General features: G+C 40.4%; 1 protein-coding gene across 1 annotated transcript in view; it reads right to left on the bottom strand.

The window, feature by feature from the left end:
• Positions 1-288: 288 nt before the first annotated feature.
• The window catches only part of tars1 (threonyl-tRNA synthetase 1), a 44,276-nt gene continuing 24,613 nt past the window's right edge, over positions 289-19,951 (bottom strand). Inside the window, exons 13-19 of the mRNA XM_060822621.1 lie at positions 16,394-16,531; positions 16,214-16,291; positions 16,030-16,130; positions 13,613-13,717; positions 12,646-12,718; positions 2,673-2,787; positions 289-766 (exon numbers count right to left, since the gene is read on the bottom strand). Coding sequence (XP_060678604.1) covers positions 618-766; positions 2,673-2,787; positions 12,646-12,718; positions 13,613-13,717; positions 16,030-16,130; positions 16,214-16,291; positions 16,394-16,531 — 759 coding nt within the window. The 3' untranslated portion in view covers positions 289-617. The remainder of the gene's footprint in view (positions 767-2,672; positions 2,788-12,645; positions 12,719-13,612; positions 13,718-16,029; positions 16,131-16,213; positions 16,292-16,393; positions 16,532-19,951) is intronic.

Here is a 19,951-nt window from a genome sequence, read left to right as displayed (position 1 = left end):
CATTGCCAGCCAAAACCTGACAACATGCATGTTGGGGAAAACAATAGAATTTTAAAATAATAGCAAATAATATTTGGTTTTTAACTGTTAAATAGATTTAAAGATTAAATCTAATATCAATTCAATTACAACCGTCTGATTTTGTTTTCTTCAAGATCACAAAGTTCACTTGGATATGAAGAATATGGATATCGTCACAAAGGCAACCTGGGGGAGAAAAGTCATTCATACATATAAATGAAAAAGGTGAATTCAATAATGTACTACTGTAATAAAAAGTGATCAAAATTGAGGGAAATGTATTTTATTGGGGTCTTTGTTCTTACTGTTTAGTTGTGAGTTATAAGATTAAAAATGCAGAAAAATTAGTTACAGGAAAAATCTACAAATAGTTTTGAAGTATTTTCAAGATCATTTTCATGCAACAAACACCATTTATGTAGGAACTGAAATTCTCAACCGACAATTCATATTATTAACCACGTTTGCACAAAAAACTTTGATTGCTGCTTGGAAATTAAGATTTTTAGAATGCAATCATTGCTTTCCCTTTCCCAATAAAAACGCCTGATACCACTTATTTGGCTACAGATAAATATGGCAGGATTGCAAAAGTCTCAGAAGTCCTCTTCAGCATGTTTACTTCTGGAGTTCTTGTGCAGCAAAAGCCTCTGGATGGTTTCAGATATTGTGCGCTCTCCATGCACCTTGTTGTCTCTTGTGCGCACATTGACAGTTCCACTGCTCTTCTCTTTTTCACCAACCACTACAAATGTAATAACATCCTTCAGTACATTGAATGTAGCAATTAATTCAAGGTAAAAGACAAATAAAACTATTCCAACAAAATAATTTTCCATATGAATAGAAGTGATTATGCTTTGAAACAACTAACAGGCATGCTAATAAAAGAGGTGGCCAATATTACACACAAGCTGATGTTCAAGAATTATCATCTTGCTCTTCCTCCCATCATGATAATATCACAAGACCTCCTGGCACGACTGAAGTCAATGCTAATTTACACTGTGATACTGCATGGCAGAATATTTCCCTATGAAAACTTTATTCGGTACTTTAATCACAGCTAAAGAAACAAAACATTCCAGTTCATAAATTAATTGTTTTAGACACTTTAGCTATACTTTCATAGTATTGTTTTGTCCAATTAAAATGTTGAAAATATTCTATACTTTGGCACAAATGTTAAGTGGTTCTAAGTCCAATCTATAGAAGGCTGCTGTCACTGTGCAGAGACAAAGGGTTTGCAGTGTCATGTCACTACAAAGTTATGGAAATAAAGCTGGCAGGAACAAAGATGGCATTTCTATATCATCAGGTTGGTACTGTTTGGGAGTGACACCTGGGTGGTCATCCAGGCGAGAGTGAACCTCAGGCCTGTGGATAATAAAAGGGACAGGAGCAACAGCAGCAGCAATGCAGCCACCACCTCAGGAGTGCAACCAGTCAACTGGTGACTACATTTTGGAGAGAAATAGTCCATGGTTTTGACTGTCTTAAGTAGACAGACAGGAGGCTAGAAGAACATAGTAAGCCATCAGCATCAGGAAATGCAGAAGTTGATGTTTTGGGTGCAACCTTTCTTCAGGACTCTCTCAAAGCTGTGTTGCTCCTTTCCTATCATTAGGCCAACAATGCTTTGTAGTGAACTGCACAGAATTTGCTTGTTCTCTCTCAGAGAACTTTAAGAGGCATCAAATTTCTGGCTGCAGTAGGTCCAGAGCATGGACTTCTAGCTGTGGGTATGCCTGAAGCGTGGACACTCGAGGGGATGTCATTGCTATAACCAGAGCAAGGACTCCTTGAGGCCTGGGACAACTTGCAAATTTCTTGCAGAACCCTTGGAGCTGTGTTTGAAGACCCATCGTGTAGAAGATAGATGCAACTTCTTTTTATTCCATTTTGAAATCAAAATGGTGCCAGATTACAGTGACAAAACATTTTTCACTATCTTTCCAGGTATCTGACAATTAATCAATCTAAAGATAAAATTATTTAAGTAGACCCAGTAATGATCAAAATTAGTATAAAACCTTTTTTTTTAAACAAGGTCTTAGAATGGAGGCATCACTAGCAAGGTATTTATTAGTTATCAAATAAAAATCAAAAGAACCACGGATGCTGTAAATTTAAAAAACTGCTGGAAAAGCTCAGCAGGTTTGGTAGCATCTGTGGAGAGAAATCAGTTACAGTTTTCGGTCCAGTGACCTTTAAGAATTTATTATTTATCCCCAGTTAGGCCAATTCAGAAGGGGACTTCAGAGTCAGTTGCAGTGATGTAGAACTGGAGGGACCTATTAGCTGGAACTGTAAGGACTACCAGTTTTGTTCCTTAAAAAGTAATTTAGTTGAGTTTTTAAGACAATCCATTTTACTGATACTATTTTCTCCTCCCAACTGGATTGTGGTTAGACATGAATACTATTGCAGTTGAAATCAATGAAAGTAGTAATCATATCTCAAACCTCTTGGTCTAGCCAGCATATCAGGAAGTGTCATTAACTAAGAGGGCAGTACTACTGAGTATTAATGAGCTAACACAGCATAAGTAATCAAACAATGAGACAGATACTGTCCAAAGTATAAAAGGATGGTACATTTCTTTCAAACCACTTCACTGAACACATTGTGAAAAGATTGATGAAACTTACCCAGGATAAAGTTATATTGAGCAAGTTGTGCATTGCGGATCTTCTTGTTCAGTGTACATCCTTGATCAAGGTCAACATCAGACATTAACCCAGCATCATGAAATTGCTGTTGAACCTGGTCATATCAATTTATAAAAAGAAACAAACTTTATTGAAATTGCTTATTTTTCCTTTAAAGAAAAAAAACCTTCAATAGCTACAAGTTTGTTCGCAAGAAGTTAATTTTGATATAATTTGTATCACTAAGGAATACAATTTTCTTTTTCACATGAGAAAACGTATAATGAAAAAAAATCATTCAGCCATTGAGTTCATCAAGACTGCTCCTACCCTTCATTCTACCACATTCAACCCGACCGTCTGTTAATTATAGAACATAGAACAGTACAACACAGGAACAGGTCCTTCAGTCCACCATTTCTATGTTGACCATGGTGCTGTTTTAAACTGATCCCATCTGTTTGCACATGGTCTGGATCCCTCTATTCCCTGCCTGCTCATGTGTCTATCCAAATCCTAAAAACTTTGCTAACACATCTGCTTCTACTACCTCCCCCGGCATGCACCTAACAAGCCTAAATAAACAAACTTTCATCATACATCTCGTCTGAACTTTTTCCCTCTCACCTTAAACCTATGCCCACTAGTATGAATCTGACTATCCACCCTATCTGTGCTTTTCAATGTTACATACTTCTATCAGGTCAACCTTCAGCTTCCAACAATCTAGCAAAATCAACCAAGTTTGTCCAATCTCTCCTTTATAACTAATTCACTCCAATCCAGGCAAAATCGTGGTAAAGCACTTTTGGACCAAACTATCTTCCCAAACTCCACATCAGAATTTTTTTAAAAATCAAATTGTGTTGTTAAATGGCTCTCATTTCACAGTCCTCTTCTTGTTTTCCTTTCAAATGTTAAAAAAAACTTAAAAGTTTACAGAATATAACATCAGTTCAATTTTCTATCAGAAAGATTTCCTGCAGCTGTACTTCAAAGAAAAGCAACATTGAGTACAACGTGAAAGTCAATGTACTGCCAGAAAATCAGACCGGCAGGCCCTAAATGCAAAGGCAGAGTTATATCAACTTTGAATAAGCACAAACAGCATTTTAAGTACACATTCATTTTTATCATTTCAGATACACAAACAGGAAAACAGCTTTCAGAATAGCTATTTCCTGGTGCCTCAGTAGCCATGGAACGCTTTGAAGAAATAGCCAAAAGTTGTTTATTTCAGATACATGCTATTTGCTTGGTGCCAAATAGCTCAAGGAGTCTACAACTGTTTAGCTTCAGATTACAAGATACCCACTTTCGAGCACAGATTTTTCAGTTAATATCAAATGTGTCACAGAATTTAACATGCAAGAAAATGTGGAACATAGTAAACAAATGGCATGAGGTAATTCAATTCTACTCGAATAAAGATGAAGAGTAACCAGTCTCAGGGCTTCGGCAAGACCACATTTGGAATATTGTGCAGGTTTTGGAAGAATATACTCACCCTAAAGATTTCAACTAAGTTCAGTACATTAATCCCAGAAATCAAAGAGCTACCTTATGAGGAGACACACAATAGACTGGTCCTACATACAAAATGCCCATAAAAAGCCACTCAGCCCATCAAGTCTGTTCCACCATGCAATGAAGTCATGTTGAGCTGATTCTCCTTGGCTCCATTTTCCTGCCTTATCCCCTTTAGCTGTAACTCCCTCACTGATTAAAAATATATTTAATCTTTAATATATTTCATGACCAGCCTTAGAAGGCCTCTGTAATAAAGAATTCTACAAATTCACTACCCTCAGATTAAAATAAAATATACAAACCCTTACTCAGATCATGCAGTCTGATCTTAGACATTCACACAATGGCAAACAACCTTGAAACATTTACCTGGTCAAGCCTACTGAGAATCTTCTATGTTTCAATCAGGTCACCTCACATTCACCTAAACTCAAATAAGTACAGCTCCAACCTACTCAACATCTCTTTTTAAGACAATCCCCCATACCCGGGTTTGGTCTAGTGAACCTTCTCTAGACTGCCTCCAATGCCACTCTCTCTCTCCTTAGATAAGGGGACAAAAACTGTTCAAGCTAAGGCCCGACTAGTACCTCACAGTTTTATTTTGATACTCCATTCCCTTTAAAATAGGCCAAAGTTCCATTTGCTTTCCCTATTACCTGCTGAACTTGTATGCCGGCTTTTTTGAGATTTATCCATGAGGACTCAAATCCCTGTGCTTCCTGCAGTCTTTCTCCATTTAAATATTCAGCTCCTCTATTCTTCCTGCCAAAATGCATAACCTCGCATATTCCTACATTAAATTCTATCTGCCAAGTTGTTGCTCACTCGCTTAACCAGTCTATATCAGAGTCATCCTCACGCCCCACATTCCCACTTATTTTTGTCTGCAAATCTGTCTATAATACATTCACATTCCTAATTAAAGTGATTAATATATTGTAAATAATGATTGTGCTAGCACTGATCCCTGTGACACTTCTACTAGTCACATGTTGCCACCATGACTGTCTTCAATTAGTTAGCCAATCTTCTATTCATGTTAACATAACACCATCAACACCATTGGTTATTAACCTATAAAGTTTTTCAGACTGGAGGGACCTGTGACCAGTGAAGTGCTACAAGGATCGGTGCTGGGTTCACTATTTTTTGTCATTTGTATAAATGATTTGGATGTGAGCATAAGAGGTACAGTTAGTAAGTTTGCAGATGACACCAAAATTGGAAGTGTAGTGGACAGCGAAGATAGTTCCATCAGATTACAACAGGATCTTGATCAGATGAGCCAATGGGCTGAGGAGTGGCAGATGGAGTTTAATTTAGATAAATGCGAAGTGCTACATTTTGGGAAAGCATATCTTAGTAGAACTTATACACTTAATGGCAAGGTCCTAGGGAGTGTTACTTAACAAAGACGTTGGAGTGCAAGTTCATAGCTCCTTGAATGTGGAGTCACCAGGTAGATATGTGAAGGCAGCGTTTGGCATGCTTTCCTTTATTGGTCAGAGTACTGAGTACAGGAGGTCGTGTTGCAGCTATCGGAAGGATGATGCGAAACTTGAAAGTGTTCAGAAACGATTTACAAGGATGTTGCCATGGTTGGAGGATTTGAGCTATTGGAAGAGGTTGAATAGACTGGGGCTGTTTTCGCTGAAGCATCAGAGACTGAAGGGTGACCGTGTAGAGGTCTATAAAATCATGAGGGGCATAGATAAGTAGATAAAGTCTTTTCCTGGGGTGAAGGAATCCAGAACTAGAAGGCATAAGTTTAGGGTGAAAGGGGAAAGATATAAAAAAGACCTAAGGGGCAACGTTTTCACACAGAGGTGGTACGTGTATGGAATGAACTGCTAGAGGAAGTGGAGGAGGCTAGTACAATTGCAACATTTAAAAGGCATCTGAATGGGTATATGAATAGGAAGGGCTGGGAGGGACATGGGCCGGGTGCTGGCAGGTGGGACTAGATTGGGTTGGGATATTTGGTCAGCATGGATGCCTTCTGAAATTCCAAATGATTACATCCACCGCTTCCCCTTTATCCTGCTTGTTACCATTTTAGAACATAGAACATAGAAAAATACAGCGCAGTATAGGCCCTTCGGCCCTCGATGTTGCGCCGACCAAAGCCTACCTAACCTACACTAGCCCAATAACCTCCATATGCTTATCCAATGCCCGCTTAAATGACCATAAAGAGGGAGAGTCCACCACTGCTACTGGCAGGGCATTCCATGAACACTCAACCCGCTGAGTAAAGAATCTACCCCTAACATCTGTCCTATATCTACCACCCCTTAATTTAAAGCTGTGTCCCCTAGTAACAGCTGACTCCATTAGCAGAAAAAGGTTCTCACTGTCAACCCTATCTAAACCTCTAATCATCTTGTACACCTCTATCAAATCTCCCCTAAACCTTCTTTTCTCCAATGAGAACAGTTCCAAGTGCCTCAGCCTTTCCTCATATGATCTTCCTACCATGCAAGGCAACATCCTGGTAAACCTCCTCTGCACCCATTCCAGTGCGTCGACATCCTTCCTATAGTATGGCGACCAAAACTGCACACAATACTCCAGATGAGGCCGCACCAGAGTCTTATACAACTGTAACATGACCTCAGGACTCCGGAATTCAATTCCTCTACCAATAAAGCCCAGTACACCATATGCCTTCTTCACAGCACTATTTATCTGGGTGGCAACTTTCAGAGATCTGTGTACATGGACACCAAGATCCCTCTGCTCATCCACACTACCAAGTAGCCTACCATTAGCCCAGTAATCCATCTTCTTGTTACTCCTACCAAAGTGAATGACTTCACACTTAGCTACATTGAACTCTATTAGCCACCTTTCCGCCCAGCTCTGCAACTTATCTATATCCCGCTGTAACCTGCCACATCCTTCTTCGCTGTCCACAACTCCACCGACTTTCGTGTCATCCGCAAACTTGCTCACCCAGCTTTCAAGCCCCTCCTCTAGGTCATTTATAAAAATGACAAACAGAAATGGTCCCAAAACAGATCCATGTGGAACACCGCTAGTAACTGCACTCCAAGATGAACCTATACCATCAACTACTACCCTCTGTCTCCTTCCAGCCAGCCAATTCCTAATCCAAACCTCTAATGCACCCTCAATGCCATACCTCCGTAGTTTTTGCATTAGCTTACCATGGGGTACCTTATTGAACGCTTTGCTAAAATCCATATACACCACATCTACTGCTTTACCCTCGTCCACTTCCTTGGTCACCTTCTCAAAGAACTCAATAAGGTTTGTGAGGCACGACCTGCCCTTCACAAAACCATGCTGACTATCCTTGATCACATTATTCCTATCCAGATGTTCATAAATTCTATCCCTTACAATTCTCTAAGACTTTGCCCACAATAGAAGAATTTTTTAAAAAATTCTATTAAACTTGACAGAAATAATTTCCCATCATGAAGCATGCTGAGTTTGTTGGTCATATTATGTAATTCTAAATGCTCTGCTACAATGCTTTAAAACATATTATCATTTTATCCATAATGGGCATTAAGCTAACTGGACTGTAGTTACCTGCTTTTTGGCTCTTCCCTTGCCAACAAGCTATTACATCAGAAGTAATCCAATGTAACACCTTAGTTGACTCCACTTTCCTGCCTTTACCTCAGAACCCTTAGCTAAGAATACTTACAAGATTACCACCAGTGAATCCACTACCGTTTTAGCTACAACCTTTATTATCCCAGGATGCATCCCATCAGGTGGAGGGGACTTGTTGGTCTTAAGCACCATTAGCTTCCCTAGCACTTTGGCTCTTGTGAGCTTTTATATTTATTTCCTCTCCTTTTGTCTCTTTGGAGTCTTCAAATTTTGCTAGTTTTAAAACATTTCCATTGCTCTGTCTTACCACAAAACTTTGATACATTTTTTCTTTCAATCTGATAATATCCTTAATTTCCCTGGTCAACCATGATTGGCTTATCCCATTCATAGAATCGTTCTTTCAGTGAAATGTACCTTAGTTGTGAGTCACAAACTATTTTCTTACCATGAGCAAATTTTTACTCATTGGTCTTGGCTACAAAACTCCTTTCTTCGGTCCATGCTAGCTGGCACGGCTTGCATTTCTTTGTGGTTATCCTTATTGATGCGGAGAGCATTTGTTTCCAACCCAAGTTCCTCCTTCTCAAACCGAATGCTAAAATTCTGCCATGTTACAGTCACTGTTTCAAAGGGAATTGTTTACTCTGACACCAGTTATTAAATTTTCCTCATTACAAATCAGTAGATCGAAAGCATATTGTAGTTGCATTTTGTTCTAGCAAACTGACCTGAATACACACTATGAATTCATCATGGCTACCTTTGCCATATGACCATTTTTTTAAATGTAATTCATTCATAGGAGTTGCTGGCTGGCTTGCGTATATTGCCTGTCCCTTGTTGCCCTTGAGATGGTAGCAGTGAGCTGTCTTTAGAAGTGCAATCATGTTGCTAGGATTTGAGCTATAGAGAGGCTGAATCTGCTGGGGCTTTTCTCCCCAGAACATCAGAGGCTGAGGGGTAACCTGGTAGGGGTTGATAAAATCATGAGGGGCATGGATAGGATGAATAGCCATGGTGTTTTTCCAAGGGTAGGGGAGTCCAAAACTAGAGGGCAAAAATTTAAAAGGAACCTGAGAAGTAACGTTTTCAAACAGAGGGTGGTGGATATAGAAACAAGCAGACAAAGGAAGGGGTGGAGTTGAGTACAGTTACAACATTTAAAAGGCATATGGATGGGTACAGGAATAGGAAGGGTCTAGTGGGATACATGTCAAATGCTGGCAAATGGATTTGAATACAGACTTGCTTCGGTATCCGAGGATTTGCAAATGGTGCTGAACATTGTGCAATCATTGGGAATTATTCCCACTTCTGACCTTGTGATGGAGGAAGGATCATTAAAGAAGCAGTCACGATGGTCGATCTTAATCTACAAGGAGATTAAAATCATCCATGATTAACACATGCCTTTCTTACATGCCATCATTACCTTCTGATCTATTCTGTCACCCACTGTTAGGGTCCCCATAAACTCCTCCAAACAGTGTCTTCTTCCCTTTTTATATCTTACCTTCACCCATATAGAGTCAACACCTTCTGATCCAAGACAAGATCATTACTTGTATTGTATTTATTTTGTCCCACACAATACTTTCCTATCATTTTTTCCTTCCTGCCTGCCCTTTCAAAAAATCACGTACCACTGAATATTTAATGCTCAACTCTGAAGTTGTGAAGAATAAAAGCTGATCACTTGGAAATTGTAGGGGGATCCTTTTACAAGTGGGAACAGCATCGTCCCATCTATTCAATCCAGCCCATGCAATTTAAAAAAACATCAGATCACATCTTGGCCACTTTCTCAAAGAGAACAGTCCCAACCTCTCCAATCTACTCTTATAAATGAAGTTTCTCCTCCATGAAACAATTTCTGTAAATCTCTTCCACACTTTCTATAATATGTTCACTTCTTTTCAAAATAGTGTGGTGCCCAAAACTTGGAGACAATACTCCAGCTGAGGTCTGATGACAGACCTATATAAGTTTAACATATCTTCCTTGTTTTTGTATTCTTTGCCTGCTATTAAAATCAAAGACACTGTCTGCTTTATTAACTGCTCTTTTCATCTATCCTGCCACCTTCAATTAACATGTGCACACACACTCTGCTCCTGCAAACCCTTCAGAATTGTATCTTTTATATTACCTGTCCACATCTTTGCTAATATGCAACATCTTACATTTCTCTACATTCAGTTTCATCGGTCAGCTCTCTACCCTAACTTGTACGAAGTTAGATGTTTTAATGATTATACAGGTACACAAATCCCGAGAGCTTGATGAGATGCATCCCAGGCTGCTATGGGAGGCAAAGGAGAAGATTGCTGGCTGTGACAGATATATTCAATACTTCACTGACCACAGGTAAAGCACCGGATGACTAAAGGCAGCTGAAGTGGTTCCTTTGTTCAAGAAAGGCAGCAGAAATAGGCCAGATAATTACAGAGCAGAAGTAGTAGAAACTACATCAGGGACGGGCATAAACAGAGTAGCTCATAACAATTTCTTCACCATGGCAGACATAGAATCACAGAATCCCCATAGTGTGGAAGCAGGCCATTCAGCCCATTGAGTCCACACTAACCCTCAGAAGAGCATGCCACACAGATCCAACTCCTACCATATCCCTGTAATCCTGCATATCTCATGGCTCATGCACTAACCTACACATCCCTGGACACAGTGGGCAATTTAGTGTGACCAATCCACCTAACCTGCACATCTTGGACTGTAGGAAGAAAGAGGAAACCTGCGCAGACACAAGGACAGTGTGCAAACTCCACAGTCATTTGAAGTTGGAATCAAACCTGGGTCCCTGGCACTGTGAACGAGCGCCACTGTGCTGCCCACATGTCTAAGGTCAGATGGCAGAAACTCAAGAGGAGACCTGAAGAAAATCTTTTCACCAAGAGGGTAATAAATATATGGAACACCTTACCGGAGAGGAACATTTAAGAAACATCTGGATGAGTACTTAAGATGCCAAGGCGATGGACCAAGTGCAGGTAAATGGGATTAGTGTAGTTTGTTGAATAGCATAGACATGGTGGGCTGAAGAGCCTGTATTCTCTCTATGTCACTACAGTCCATGTCCTGTCAAATTTCTACACCATCCTCCTTACAGTGATTTCAGCCTTGAAGGTGTATATAATCACAACCACCAAAAAAGTGCCCCTAGGACATTGATCATTAATATACATTAAGAAAACCAATGGTCCCGATACCAACTTTATGGGAAACTCCACTACAAACCTTATGCCAGCCTGAAAAGTATCTATTGACCATTATTCTGTTTGCCATTACTCTGCTAACTTTGTATCCATCTTGTTTCTGTGTGTTTTATTCCATGAGCCATGACTTTTCTCACACATCATTTGTGTGGCACTGTATTGAACCCCCAGTGAATGAATCAAACATCTTTAGCAGACACTTCAAATTCTATGCACAACTTGCATTGGGATGAATCGATTAGTCAGCCCTGATGATTAATCAAGCATGCCAGGAGTCGGTGGAATCTCTGATGATCGATATAAACAAGAGATCTCATCTATTACATGAAAAAAGGACTTGGGGGTGACACTTTAACTTGTCCAGGACAGCAATATACAGCACAAAACTGAAATCTAATAATAATCTCAAATGTCAAGAAACATTCGTAATTCTTCTATTCTACTTGTACACGAAAAGGACAAACAATCCTCCTGCCACCTGGTCATAGAGTCATAAAGATATACAGCACGGAAACAGACCCTTCAGTCCAACCCGCCCATGCCGACCAGATATCCCAACCCAATCTAGTCCCTCCTGCCAGCACCCGGTCCATATCCCTCCAAACCCTTCCTGTTCATATACCCATCCAAATGTCACTTAAATGCTTCAATTGTATCAGCCTCCACCACATCCTCTGACAGTTCATTCCATACACGTACCACCCTCTGCGTGAAAACATTGCCCCTTAAGTCTTTTATATCCTTCCCCTCTCACCCTAAACCTATGCACTCTAGTTCTGGACTCCCTGACCCCAGGGGAAAAGACTTTGTCTATTTACACTATCCATGCCCCTCATAATTTTGTAAACCTCTATAAGGTCACCCCTCAGCCTCCGACATTTTCCCAAAATGCAGCACCTCGCATTTATCTGAATTAAACTCCATCTGCCACTTCTCAGCCCATTGGCCCATCTGGTCCAGATCCTGTTTTAACTGAGGTAACCCTCTTTGCTGTCCACTACATCTCCAATTTTGGTGCAAACTTACTAACTGTACCTCTTATGCTCACATCCAAATCATTATGTAAATTACAAAAAGTAGTGGATCCAGCACCAATCATTGTGGCACTCCACTGCTCACAGGCTTCCAGTCTGGAAAACTACCCTCCATCACCACCCTCTGTCTTCAACCTCTGAGCCAGTTCTGTATCCAAATGGCTAGTTCTTCCTGTATTGCGTGAGATCTAACCTTGCTAATCAGTCTCCCATGGGGAACCTTGTCAAACGCCTTACTGAAATCCATATAGATCACATCTACTACTTTGCCCTCATCAATCGTCTTTGTTACTTCCTCAAAAACTCAATCAAGTTTGTCAAGGTCTCTGCATCTGTTCCTTATCTCCTTAAGCTGGCAACATGAAGGTTTGTAACAGGATTCAGCAACTCAATTTCTCCCAGAATTCTAAACACTTACTTCAAGAATATGTCTAAGGAAGAAACTCCAACATATAAACAATAACAAACATGAATCAGAATCCTACAAAGAACACTACTACTTTTGCCCTGAATATTCTCAAAACACATTCATGCATTTCTACATAATATTGAAATTATATAACATTTGTGTATTTAGACCACCTTTTGTGCATATTCTTCACATGTAGGTCCCACAGGTACAACCATAACTTGTCTTGGAGACAGCCAGAGAGGCCTGTAAAGTAAAAATTGCAGCATACTTCAGATAATGGCAACATCTCTTATCATTACTTCAATGGTAATTTGTTCTTAAGAAATCAAAAAAGGTAAAGAATAAAGCTGGTGCAAGCTGGTTCTCCCACCCGAGGAGAAGAGCTCAAGAGTCTCCTCAAAGCAGTTCAAATAAAAAGCGAGTCTCGGTACATTGATTACAGTTCTTATTCAGCTGTCCAACACCCAGACACTGCTGGTTGCCACCACAATGGGTTTTGCCTTGTACTCCACTGCAATAGCGATTGATAATGGTTGGTGGAAAATGAGTGCTTGTTAGCCTCCCACCCTACAGCATAGCTCAAATTTTCTCTGTCACTGGGTCTAAGCCACCTAACCTGTACATCTCTGGACACTATGAGCAATTTAGCATGTCCAATCCACCTAACCCGCAAAATGTTTGGACTATGGAAGGAAACCAGAGCACAGAGAAAACGCACACAGACACGGGGAGAATGTGCAAAGTACACACAGTCACCTGAGAGTGGAATCAAATTTGAGTGCCTGGCAAGGTGACCCATCAGGATCAGTAGTGTATGGAGTCCCAAAAGTAGATTACAATGAAAGAAAGGTGACTCGCAGCATGTTGTTATCTCTGATTATCTGATGTTAATTTTTTTTATTGCCTAATGGCAGATCAGTACTACACAGCAAATGATTCTCAAATTGGTAGCTGTTCAACATAATGTTGGAAACAGTGAAGCAGCTAAAACCTGTGTGTACAACAGACCTTCAGTATAAATGAACAGTGATTGTTGAACACTTATTTTGAAAGTTATTATGTTAGTAATAACTATACAATCCACTAGTCTGAAATGTAGTTTTAATGGAACATACAGAGAATTGAATGTTTATTTACCATTTGCCACCATAGTTCTCAGTCAAAATTGCAATCATTCGTTCCACAGAACCCAGGATTGCCCGATGAATGATCACAGGTCTATTCTGATCAACACCGTCATGACTGTGAAATAAAGTGAAACAATTTTAGCACCTTAAATGTTAAAGTTTTCTTTAAAGATGGGGGAAATAATTAAAAATGTAATATAGGCTACACATCAGAACGAGTAATTGTCTCATGACTGATTAAAATTTTAATCAAAGGAGTATGATGCTGGAAAAGTACAGCCGGTCAGGCAGCATCTGAGGAACAGGAGAATTGACATTTTCAGCATAAGCCCTTCATCAAGAATGAGCTAATTCCTAATTAAGGGCTTATGCTCGAAACATCGATTCTCCTGCTCCCTGGATGCTGCCTGACTGGCTATACTATTCCAGAAGCACACTCTTCAACTCTGATCTCCAGCATCTGCAGTCCTCACTTTCTCCTAAATTTTAATGGCAGTAATAACAGAATAAATGTTGAAATTGTAAGTCATAAAACATCGGAGTAGAATTAAGACATTAGACCAAACGAGTCTGCTCTGCCATTCGATCATGTTGAAATGTTTCTCAACCTCACTCTCTTGTGTTTCCCTGTAACCTCTGATCCTCTGACTATCTCTGTCTTAAAGTTATTCTCTTGATCAATTGGGCCAATGGGCTGAGAACTGGCTGATGGAGTTTAATTTGGATAAATGCAAGGCGTTATATTTTGGTAAAACAAACAGAGGCAAGACTTACATCAATAATGAAATGCCCTGATTAGTGCAAGTACGTAGTTCTTTGAAAGTTGCATCACAGGTAGACAGTGTGGTGAAGAAGGCTTTTAGCACTCTTGCCTTTGTAGGCCATTGGGCATCAGTGCTGGGACATCACGTGCAGGATGTTGGCGAGGCCACTTTTAGAGTAATGTGTACAGTTCTGGTCATCCTGCTATAGCAAGGATATTGTTGGAGATGATTCAGAAAAGGATTTACCAAGATGTTGTCAGTACTGGAAGACTTGAGTTTGAGGAAAAGTCTGGATAGGTTGGGACTTTTCTTTATAGCACAGCAGGTTGAGGGGTGACCTTATTGAGGTTTATAAAATCACGAGGAACATAGATAAGGTCTTTTCCCAAGTGTGGGTGAGTTCAAAACTAGGGGACGCATATTTAAGGTGAAAGGAGAAAGATTTAAAAGAGACCCGAGGAGCAACTTTTTCACATGGGGTGGCTCGTATGGAACGAAGGAAGTAGTTAGTGCAGGTACAGTTACAACATTCAAAACACATTTGGATAGGTATCTGAATCGGAAAGGTTTAGAGTGGGTATGGGCAAGACACAGACAAATGGGACTAGTTTAGTTTGGGAAACTTCGTCGGCATGGACGACTTGGACAGTTGAGTCTGTTTCCATGTTGTACGACTCTATGACAGTCAACAACTTGGCCTTCATAGTGTTCTAGGGCAATGAGTTCCATAGATTAACTACCATCAGGCTGAAGAAATTCCTCCTCCTCTCAGTTCTGAAGCATCATCCCATTGGTCTGAGGCTGTGCCCTTGGGTCTTAGACTCTCCTACCACTGGAAACAATTTCTCCAGGCCTCTCAGTATTCTGTAACTTTCAATCAGATTCCCTCTTCATCCTTCTAAACGTCATCTAGTACAGATCCAGAATCCTCAACCACTTGACAAGACCTTCATTCCCAGCACTATTTTTGTAAACCTCCTCTGGACACCCTCCAACACCAATACATCCTTCCTTAGTTATGGGGCCCAAAATTGCTCACAATATTCCAAATGCATCAGACCAGATCCTTACACAGCTTCAGCAGTACATCCCAACTCCTGTGTTCTAGCCACAATTGTTAGAGATGAATGAGAACAATTCATTTGCTTCCTAACTGCCAAGTGAACCGGTTAGCCTGAAGAGAATTCTGAACTAGGATTCCCAAGTCACCAAGTGTTTCAGATTTCTCAAGTCTTTCCCCATTTAGAAAATAGTCTATGCTTCTGTTCTTCCAATCTAAAGTGCATAACCTCACACTTTCCCACATTGTATTCAATCTGCCACTTCTTTGTCCTCTTTCCTAGCCTGTCCAAATCCTTCTTCAGCTTCTAAGTCTCCTCAATAGTACATGTCCCTCCACATACCTATGTGCCATCTGCAACTTAGTAACAATATCCTCTGTTCCTTCATCCAGTACAATTATAGCACTCATATCATTAAACTCAATAGTTCATTTGCAATTACAGGAATCACTTAATCAACATAAGCTTTTACTTCCCAAGATTGCACTAGAAATTTATTCTTTATATAGGAAAAAATACTAAGTTTGATTTTAATAACATACAAGATAGCTCAAAAATGAGCTTATTTCCGATTGAAGTACTCTTCATTTTAGGAGGCTTACCTCACATAGGTCAAGTTAAATCTGACAGGCAACTGGAAATCCAACTGGATTGTAGCACATTGATGATATCTACCAATAGCATCTTTGATTTTTATATCAATCTGGAAGAATTTTTTAAAAAAAGTATTAGAAATGCATTGTTTGTAATAGCTAACATTTCTGATATTATGAATTAGTAAGTTACCTTGGGCCCATAAAAAGCACCGTCACCAGGATTCAAAGTCCAATTCGCACCAAACTCATTGAGGCTATTTTCAAGTTGCTGAAGGAAAAAGGGATTACACAGTGACAGTTCGATTTAAAAAATACACAAAACAAAAATCAGCATTAAGCACCATCTAAAATGCAAATTGGAGTTACTGACCTTCTCAGCTATGTTCCAGACTTCAACATCACCAAGAAATTTCTCCGGGCGAGTGGAAAGTTCAAGTTTAAAAGTAAATCCAAAGACATTGTAAACAGCACGCAGGAAGTCTAGGCAACCTTTAATTTCTCCTTCAATCTAGGAAAAACAAAAACACAACAATGCATTGGAAAAAATACTTCTCCAGTTTCCCCCTATCCCTAAAATTCTCTTGGATATACCACAGTATATAGTAGATAAAAAGTTGCACACCATGTATTATGTAGCTTAAAAAAATCACTGGTGTTTGAATAATGGCATGAGAGCATGAGGCAAGGTATTCCATACTGGATTACAAATGCAATAAAAGTATTCAGGTGTTAGCACATTTCTATAAATGCTTCTGCAAAAACAAACTCAACCATTTCAAGCTGTGGGAGCAGATGATCCTGAGACACTTGTTTTGGTTAGATTACCTTTCTTAAAGCAGAATATTTGGATGACAAAACTTATTTGAGTATGTTATTTATTTCAAACTGTGTAAGTTTTAAACTAAAAACTATAAGATAAGTCGTCTTTAAGCTGAAGCAGTTTTTGTTTTGCATTGTGTCATCTTGACAAAATAGACAGAGTCAGAGTTATATACACAGAAACAAACACTTTGATCCAACTTGTGCATGCCAATCAAATATCCAAAACTGATCTAGTCGTGATTTGGAGGTGCCAGTGTTGGACTGGAGTGTACAAAGTTAAAAATCACAACACCAGGTTATAGTCCAACAGGTTTAATTGAAAGCATACTAGCTTTCAAAGCGTCGCTCCTTTATCAGGTGATAGTGGAGGACTCAATCCTAAGACAAAAAATTTACTGTGATGTAACTGAAATTATACATTGAAAAATACTTTGATTGTCTGTTGAGTCTTTCATCTGTTTGAATACCATGATAGTTCACTTTTTTCATGTGTAAATCACAAAACCTTTTTTTATACGTTGCATTCTCAGGTGAGCTGTAACAATGCCTGATAGCCAGACAATATGTTGAAGATGTTAGCCCCCTGTGTTCTCTGTCTACGCCATGATGTTTAGATTGATTCGAATCTAAAAAGTGAGATAACAGTTTTACATGAATTCATGCAGCTTTTGAGCAAAGTACAATGTAACTCTGCAAGCACAAATTCACCCCACAAAATGTGTGTGTGCATGTGGGTCTTTGTCTGTGTGTGTGTGTGTGTCTTTCTGGGTTGGAAGTTATGAGTGCGAGAGAGTGTGTGTGTGTAGTAAGTGTAGAGTGTCTTAAGTCTGTGAGGGGGTGCATGTGAGTGTGGGGGGGAAGTGTGCGTATGGGGTGGGGGGTTGTGAGTGTCTGAGAGTGTGTGTATATGTGTGTGCATGAATGTAGAGTGGTCTAAGTCTCTGAGAGGGGGTGTGTGTGTGTGTGTGTGTGTGTGTGTGTGTGTGTGTGTGTGTGCGTATATATAGCGCAATGGTGGTCACCTGTAATGTGACATGAACCAAGGTCCCGGTTGAGGCCCTCCCTATGGATACCAAACTTAGCTATCAGCCCCTGTTTGGCCATTTTTCACTGTTGCCTGTTCCAAAGTCCACCTTGGAGGATGGTCACCCGAAGATCCGAGGTCGAATGCTCTGGACCACTGAAGTTTTCCCCAACTGGGAGGGAACATTCCTGTCTGTTGATTGTTGTGCGGTGCCCATTCATCCATTGTCGTAGCCTTTGCTCGGTTTCCCCAATGTACCATGCTTCAGGGCATCCTAGCCTGCAACGTATAAGATAGACAATGTTTTCTGAGTCACATGAATACCTGCCATGTACAAGGTGGGAGGTGTCCCCATGTGTAATGGTGGTATCTACGTCCACACTCTGACACGTCTTGCAGCGCCTACCGTGACAGGGTTGTATGGAGTTGTCCTGAGAGCCAGGCAGCTTGCTACAAACAATGGTCTGTTTGAAGGCAAGTAGTGGAGGTGTGAGGAAGGTCTTGGCGAGGTGTTCATCCTCAGTGATAAGGTGTTGCAGGTCACGAAGAATACGGTGTAGTTTTTCAGCTCCTGGGAAATGCTGAACAACGAAAGGTATCCTGTTGGATGCAGCAGGTGTCTGTCTCCTGAGGAGGTCATTACGGTTCCTTGCTGTGGCACGTCTGAACTGGCGGTCGATGAGTTGAGCATTGTACCCTGTTCTTGTGAGGGAATCCCTGAGTACTTCTAGGTGCCTGTCACGTTCCTTCTCATCTGAGCAGATCCGATGTACGCATAGGGCTTGTCCATATGTTTTAATATGTTTTGGATGGAAGCTGGAGAAATGTAGCATTGTGAAGTTGTCTGTGGGTTTGCGGTAGAGTCTGGTGCTAAGGTGTCCATCCTTGATGGAGACGCATGTGTCCAAGAATGAGACAGATAGTCGAAAGTAGTCCATGGTGAGTTTGATGGGGAGATGAAACTCGTTGATGTCACTGTGTAGTTTTATCAGTGACTCCTCGCCATGGGTCCAGAGGAAGAAAATGTCGTCAATGTACCTGGTGTACAATGTTGGTTAGAGATCCTGCATAAAGAAGTCTTGTTCAAACCTGCGCATAAAAATGTTGGCATATTGGGGTGCATGTTTGGCCCCCATGGTTGTTCCATGCATCTGGATGAAGAACTGGTTGTTAAAGGTGAAGTCATTGTGATCGAGGATAAAGCGGATGAGCTGTAGGACGATGTTCGGAGACTGGCAGTTGTTGGTGTTGAGTACTGAGGCTGTTGTGGTGATGCCGCCATTGTGGGAGATGCTGGTTTAGAGTGCTGAAACATCCATTGTGAAGAGGAATGTTCCCAGTTCGAATGGTCCGTTGGTGCTGAGTTTCTGTAAGAAATCTGTAGCATCGTGACAGAAGCTGGGGACCCCTTGTACAATAGATTTCAAGATGCCTTCAACATAGCCAGAGAAATTCTCACGCAAGTCCCATTGCCCGATACGATGGGACGTCCTGGTGTGTTGGCTTTGTGTACCTTTGGAAGGCAGTAGAAGTCACCTACACGAGATGTACGTGGGATGAGGGCACATTGGATCCAGTCCTTCAGAATTCCCTAAGTTCTGATCAATGTGTTTAATTTGGTCTTTGGGTCGGATCAGCTGGTAATTGGCTGTAGTGTTCCTGGTTGTTCCTTGCAGTAATCTGTTCTATTCTGAATGACAATGGCTGCTCCTTTATCTGCATGCACTCTTTACGATGACGCATACACTCTCTCACACACAACTCCCAACCTAGACAGATAGGGACATAGACAGACAATGACACACATGCACACATATTTTGTGGGGTGAACTTGTACTTGCAGACTTACATTTTACTTTGCTCAAAAACTGCATGAATTCATGTAAAACATCCGTTATCTCACTTTTTAGATTACAATCAATCTAAATATCATAGCATAGACAGAGAACACAGGGCTAACACCTTCACCATATTGTCTGGCTATCACCCATTGTTACAGCTGACCTGAGAATGCAACTTTTAAAAAAAGGTTTTGTGATTTACACATGAAAAAAAGTGAACTATCATGGTATTCAAACAGAT

This window comes from Hemiscyllium ocellatum, chromosome 1, assembly GCF_020745735.1.
Source record: "Hemiscyllium ocellatum isolate sHemOce1 chromosome 1, sHemOce1.pat.X.cur, whole genome shotgun sequence".
NCBI classification, from domain to species: Eukaryota; Metazoa; Chordata; class Chondrichthyes; order Orectolobiformes; family Hemiscylliidae; genus Hemiscyllium; species Hemiscyllium ocellatum.
The sequence above is the reverse complement of the archived record's forward strand: the minus strand, read 5'-3'. Positions and strand labels throughout refer to the sequence as shown.